Raw genomic sequence first — 7,468 nt, forward strand, 5'->3', positions numbered from 1 at the left:
GCTTCTCAGTGCTATAATTTTTATAGTCCATGGCTAGGTCTTCTTCTTTTCTCCTCACCCAGTATTAGCATGGGAACTTCATATGCAATTAGTTTGCAGATTAAATGAGCCTGTGGGCATGGAGCCTAATTTATTACAGTTTAATTCTACATTCTTGAATTAGTTAAGTATGTGCTTTTATTAACAACTTTATAAAACAGACTAAAAGGGATTTGAAGGCAATACTGTCAGTATTATTTTATCACTATTTAGTGAGTCTCTATTTTCTATTGCTTTATATCTTCACATTTTGAAGGAAATGCACATGTTACTTTGCACCAGATCACTTAACAAGATGAAAAATTTCCCAATTTGTTGTACAAATCAGGAAAACTCTCATTCTTAAACCCAATAAACAACAAGTGTGGCCAATATAATTAACAGATTGTAATAACAGACAAACCTTTATTTAGGGGTAAATCCACTAAAAACAGGACAAAGTAAAAACAGATGAATCTCCAGATCGCCCACACAGAACAGGAACACTAAGGTATCATACCTTGAGTTCCCTCAGTCACACCCAGCTCCCCACTGCTTGGAACACTGACTGCTCTCTTCAACCACAAAATGAAGAACAGTCCTCAAGTTCACTATGTGTGGGAGCAGCTGCTGGACATGGCCCTGAATCAATCACTGCCACTGCCTTGGTGCCAACCCTTAGGGGAATTGTGGCTTGGACTTTTCCTCTTCTCGCAAAGCCTCTTCATACCAGGATGGGAAGGTGCTGGGGACGGTGTGATTGATCTTGGCCCAAAACTCCAGCACTTTCATCTTGCTGGTCTCGGCATGGGCTCTTGGACCCCACAGGAATTCATAATGTGGAGGATCACTGTCGGGCACCTGGCGGTACTCCAGGTACTTGAGCTTCACGAAATCTTGGGTGATGAGCTTCTTTGGTTCCCCGAATAGAAAGTGTCTCTTTCCAGCATATATTCTCATTTTATTCAGGAATTCCCAGATCTTTTGCTCAGTGGCACAGTTGCCGTTCACAAAGATCATGCCCAGGATATTCATCAGGAGACCGGTTTTGGGAAATCCCCTGCTGCCACCACTCACCCTCCCATTGTTGGGGAGATCCATTTTGCTGACCAAGGAATAGGAATGCTGTATAGCATCAACTTCCTTCAAGTCAACACCAAATACCACCTCCATGCTGAAAGATGCTCTTCTGAGGATCTCATGGAAGTGATTTTTGTACTTTTTATTGACAATTTTCAGCATATCTGCTTTCTTAATAGGCTGTTTCATTTTGTACATCTGCATCAGGTACTGCACCACCATACCAACCATCTCGGTCAGACTTTCTCTCTGAGACTGCACCAAGGAAGGTGGGGCCTTTGAGGAACTTGGCTTGTTCTCCATTTTGCACTTGGCTCCTTCAGATAATCCTGCATTTGACACACCTGCTGACTTAGTGATGGTGGACAGGGCTCTCTGAAGCCACTTGACAGGGCTACGTGACCTAGCACTAGGCTTCCTCTGTGTGGCAGCTTCAAATGGAGGAGGGGATGAGGAGGCTAGTGCTTCCTCCTTGGCATTTCCCAGTTCCTGGATTGCACCTTGAGCCTGGTGCTGTTCTGCAGGGATGCGGAGCTTCCTTTTATGACCCCGAGGCATGATGACTGTCAAGGACAGTAGTCAGGAAAGCGGGTGGGACAGCAGGCAACCTGGGCATGAGAGGAGAGAAGATGAGTGGGTTGAGCACCTTCATAAGGGATATATACTACCTTGACCTTTAAGATGGCCACTTCTGTAGCTTTCCTGGAGGGAGGTGGTCTAGGCACCTACAGAGCCCCTTCTCTGACCAACCTGTCTCCTGAGAACCCTGTGGAAACCATTAAAGTGAGCCTCGGCCTGTAGCTGAGCAGCCTGACCACTGCTTACCAGGCCTGACCGCAGAAGCAGGCAGGTCTAGTCTTTGTGGAGCCCCATCTGCTATGGAATATGGGGGTCTCCCCAGTTCACATTTGAGACCACCATATCCACTTTTAGCAAGGCCTGGGCCCCCTGCTCTTGGCTGATCTACATTTACACCTTAAACCCAGGTCCTTATCTTCTTGGCATCTTAAGAGAATCCGAAGGGGCACCTAAACCCACCACCCTTGCTAGGGGACACCCACTGCTGTCATCTCCATGGGACTCATTGTGCTGAGCTCAGTCGCACCCTAAGTCCTCATTCAGGGTTCTCACCTTCACTCTAGGTAAGGCCTTGGTCACCTGCTTCTGTGGGTCTGATGTCCATATCCTCAGAAAGGCTCTTGCCAACACAATACCATCAATATAAAAGAGGGTTCACATACACTTGACTCCCAGGCCTGACCTCCTGTGCTGCAAGCAAGGAGGGGGACCCTCTGGTTCTTTCCTACTTTTGGGGGGAGGGTGAGTGCTACCAGCAGCCTTTACTTTATTTAGGATCCTCCCCCTGGGTCTCATCTCTCCAGAACTGAGGCTGCTCAATGAGTCCAATACACTTACCTGCCTGAGACTCTTTAGCAAGAAATGACAGGGGTGCCTCACACTGACAGGTATTCTGGTGGTCTCTAAAGTCCTCACTTAGATCCTCATTTGATATTTACCCAAGCCAGGGGCTCCTTCCTCTGCTGTTCCACCAGCCTCCTAACAGAGCCCTCACCTCTGTGAGCTCCTAGGGGGAATCAGGGCCTGTCAAATGATACCCCTGCCTGGAGACTCCCAGAACTGAGAGTAGGGGTGCTGTTTTGTGTTTTCTTCTTTAATGAGAGGTAATGAGAGTGCCTCATTACCTCCCATGGTCTTCCCCTTGGCTCTAGTTGGGTGAGGTTTCCCTGATCTGAAGAATCAGAGCAAGTATCTTAGATCAAAGCCTTCCTCCCTGAAGACTGTCCAGGCAGAATGTAGCCAGAGAGCTCTTAGAAACTTTCCACTGTTGGTCTCAGAAGGACTTTTTAGGGCCACTTTTCTTCTGGCAGTGGGTGTGGACTCAGCAGTCCACATTCAGAGTCCCACCTTAGACTTCAGACCAGTGCTGAGACTTTATTTTTAAGGAAAAAAAATAATTGGGGAGCGCCAGAAAAAAATGATGGTGATCTATCCTTTTCAATGGTCAGAGTTAGCCTTTTGGCCTCTGTTTTAAGTGATTTAGGTACCAACAAGAAGGACTTCTCCAGGATGGCTCTGTGATCCCTGATTTTTAAGTTATCTATGTTCATGGAGCGGATCCTATTGTCCTTGAATATATCTGCTTCTCCTCTATATGCATAACTGATTTTCCTGCAAAGTTCTTAGTTGCTTTGGCTATGTATTCCCATCCAATTCTTAGGGAAAAACAGCCTTATTTTCATTCTTTGAGATACATTTTAGAACATTAAGGAGCATAAGGCCTACTTTAAACTGAGAGGAGTGGAATGAACTGTGTGGGCTCCAGAGGAATTCAGATCAGGAGACATGTGCCAGCCCTGTCACTTATTAGTCCAGTTACCTCAAGCATATTCCCAAACTCTAAGACAGAGAAACTCCAAGCAACCAAAATTCTGCTTAGCAAGGATAATTATTTAATATATCCTCATCAGAGGATATAATATATCATCTGTGGGAGAGTCTGTCACCTTTGGAAAGAACTCAAAGTTCTTTGAAGTTTGTCAATGACTTAAATCTTCCCTCCCAGCTACCCTTCCATCTTAATCACAACTATTTTCTTATTCATTTAACCACCAGTGCAAATCTAGACCCTGCCTAGCATTCGCCAAATTAGACGCCAGATATGTTAGTTGAGAGCCCTTTTAATGGAGCAGTCTCTGACTACCCACCCCAGGGTAGTTAATGCCAGTCCAGCATGTGGATATTGGGCATCCTACCCCAAGAAACTTTCAACCTTATTGTTCAGAAACTTCTAAGTGATACATATGTGCATACAATATGTACTAAGGGTGCTGTGTTCAACTGCACTGAGAAGAGAGCAAGGGCCACCTTCATCCCAACCCCAGGTGGAGAATGTTGCTGGTGTACTCACAATCCCAAAGTGAATGTTAAAGATTATTTTTGAATTGCACATCGCAGGCTTATCTTTCATCTCCGACAAAGTCCTCTGTCTGAGTGAGGGTTCAGTCTCTGATCACCACTCCCATAGCCTCACCTAGCCCACCATACATCCTCACTTATATTACCCCTCACTGAAGGATTTGCAGTTTTGTAAGACTCCAAATTACCTCGTCTCACTGCATTTACATTTGATTGCTTTCAACTCAGACCTCGTCCCTTCTTTAAATTTTCTTTTTACTTGTTTGTTAAGTCAAAGAGAATATCTCAACATCTTTTTCATATGAGAGCAAGCCCTAGATTCTAAAGTTCAGTGGGCAGGAGCTGGGTCTTAATTTTGTTGTTTTTGTTACTGTTTTTGAAGGCATCCTCAGTGCTGGCATGAATTCTTCTAGAGGTCTCATTCTTCATTAGTAATTGGGAAATAAACTCAGCAAGTGTGCACAAATTCTCATTATTAGGATTTAATTTTTCTTGTATTTCTAATTACTCTAAGAAAATCTAGGTATATAATTATTATTTTTTAAAAAGATTTTATTTATTTATTTTCAGAGAGAGGGGAAGGGAGGGAGAAAGAGAGGGAGAGAAACATCAATGTGTGGTGGCCTCTCATGGGCCCCCCACTGGGGACCCAACCCACAACCCAGGCATGTGCCCTGACTGAAAATCAAACCAGCGACCCTTTGGTTTGCAGGCTGGCACTCAATTCACTGAGCCACACCAGCTGGGGCTATAATTTTTACTTTTATAAGAGGAAACACTAGAAGCAATAAGGCAAACTAAGAATTGATATTCTTTTCCTTATTTGTATTCTTTCTTTTTTGGCCTAGTATACCTAGGCACTGTGCTGAGACTACAATCCCAAATAAGACAAAATATCTTCTCTATTTAAAATTAAAATATTGAGGTATGATTGACATATATAAATATCTACACATTTAATATATACAACTTGGTGAGTGTGGAGATAAGTATACACCCTTGAATCATCTCTACAATCTATGCCATAAACATATATCCCCTACTTCCAAAAATTTTCTCTTCTATTTTATGTATGTATGTATGTATTATATTGGGGGTACAAGAACAATGAACATAACATTTACACTTTTGTCAAAATATATAAGTATCTAATATATTGTAACCTACAGGCTCTATGGCATAGAGTATATTTCTAAGACTTATTCAATTTATATAACAGAATCTTTGTGCCCTTTGACCAGCACCTTCCCATTACCTTTCTTCTCAGCCCCTGGCAAAATCACCATTCTATTATGCTTGTATTAGTTTGATTATTTTAGATTCCTCATATAAGTAGTATCATGTACTTGTTCTACTGTGTGGCTTATTTCACGTAGCTTAATGTCCTCTAAGTTCATCTCTGTTGTTACAAATGGCAAGGTTTCCTTCTTTCTAAGGCTGAATAACACTCCATTGTATGTAATACCTTGTTTTCTGTATCCATTCATCCATAAATGGACATGTAGGTTGCTTCCATTTTTTGTCTATTGTGAATAATGCTGCAATGACCATGGTAGTGCCGATCTTTCTTTGAGATCCCAATTTCAATTCTTTTGGATAGATACCCAAAAGTGGTATTGATGAATTATACAGTTCTCTTTAAAAATTTTTGGGCAACCTCCACACTGTTTTTCCATAGTCATGGCACCATTTACACTCCCATTAATATGATAAGTTATTTTTTCCAAGTATTTACACTTAATCAGGTTACTCTCTAGTTGGGGAGAGAGCAAGGCAATCAACTATTATTTTTGTTGTGGTAAGAATGCTTACCATGACAATACTCTCTTAACAAAATTTTAAGTGCACAATGGAATATTGTTAAATATGGCACCGTGTTTATAGCAAATCTCTAGAACTTACTGGTCTTGCATAACTGATACACCCACTGAACAGCAACTCTTCGTTTCTCCCTGTACCCAGACCCTGCCACCACTATTCTACACTATGTTTTATGTGTTTGACTATTTTAGAGACCTCATATAAGTGGAATCATGCAGTATTTACAATTGTGTGACTGACTTCATTTAGAAATAAGATAATATAGGTTTATTCAGGTCATCTCATATAACAGGATTTCTTCCAACTTTAAGGCTAAACAATATTCCATTGTATGTATATATCACATTTTCTTTACCCATTTATCTGTTGATGGATATGTGGGTGGTTTACATAATTGGTCATTGTGAATAACATGGGTGTGCAGATGTATTTTTGAGATTCTGATTTAATTTCCTTTGGATACATACTCAAAGTGGGATTGTTGAAACATGTAATAGTTCCAGTTTAATGATTTTTAAGGAACTTCCAAACTGCACTCTATAATGGCGGTACCAATTTAAATTCCCACCAACAGTGTACAAAGTTTCTTTTTTTCTCAATGAATGGAGGATCACTGTTGAGCACCTACTGGTATACCAGGTATTTTTCCTGCACCAAATATTGAGTGATAAGCTTCCTGGGTTCCTCCCAAATGAAGTGACTTTTTCCATCATAGATGCCCATCATATTCAGGAATTCCCAGATCTCCTCCTCAAAGGTGCAGTTGCCATTTAAGAATAACACACTCAGGATAGGCATCAAACCCTTTTTATAAGAAATCTCAAACCTCTGCTCAAACTCTCATCACTGGTGTCATCTTAATTGTAGATAAGGGTGTAGATGTTACGTTGGGCTTGACCTCTTGCAGTTCTATGCCATAGACCAGATCCATGTGCTCATAAGCTTTCCTGAGAATCTCAGAAAAGTCCTTCCTGGACCATTTGTGGACTATCTTCAACATGTCTGCCTTCTTGAAGAGCTCCTTCATTTTATCCCAATGGAGCAGATATTCTACCAACTTATTTGCCTTCTAAGATAGAATATTTAGGCCACAGCTCTTTGTAAAAGTTGATGCCCTGGTGGAATTTTTACTTTTACTAGCATAGCCCATGGGTTCTACAGCAGATTTTTCACATGAAACACCTGCAGTGGCACTGGTGGTAGCTAGGGCACTCAGAGGTACCTGAGAGGACCAGCACCAGTGGAGGTCAAGGGAGCATCCCTTGAAAAAGAAGAGGAGCAAGTGGCTTCTCCTTGCTTTTCTGTAGCGGCCTCAGCACTCTTAAGACGTTGGGTCTCAGATCTGTTATGGCAGCGTTTCTCACAAGCATGGAGCTTACTCTTGTGACCATAAGGCATGCTGGCTGTTGTTTAAGCCAGCAAACAGGTGTGTGGGCCAACAAAGACATGATTTGGGCACCTGACAGATAAAGAATGAAGGGATGTGGAGACTTCCAGTCAAGATGGAGATGTAGGTAAATGAGGATCTCCTTGCGCAACTACAGCAAAATTACAGCTAAACTACAGAAATATCACTCAGAACTGTCAAGAAAACTGAGCTCTATGGAGGTCT

General features: G+C 42.1%; 1 protein-coding gene across 1 annotated transcript; it reads right to left on the reverse strand.

Annotated features, from left to right (window-relative positions):
• Window positions 1-665: 665 nt before the first annotated feature.
• Window positions 666-1,656, reverse strand: LOC112302027 (melanoma-associated antigen B3-like). Its single transcript, XM_024557563.2, is given in 2 exon segments — window positions 666-720; window positions 722-1,656. Coding segments are annotated over 2 exon segments (990 nt in total).
• Window positions 1,657-7,468: the final 5,812 nt, after the last annotated feature.

This window comes from Desmodus rotundus, chromosome X (genome assembly GCF_022682495.2).
Source record: "Desmodus rotundus isolate HL8 chromosome X, HLdesRot8A.1, whole genome shotgun sequence".
Classification (NCBI taxonomy): Eukaryota; Metazoa; Chordata; class Mammalia; order Chiroptera; family Phyllostomidae; genus Desmodus; species Desmodus rotundus.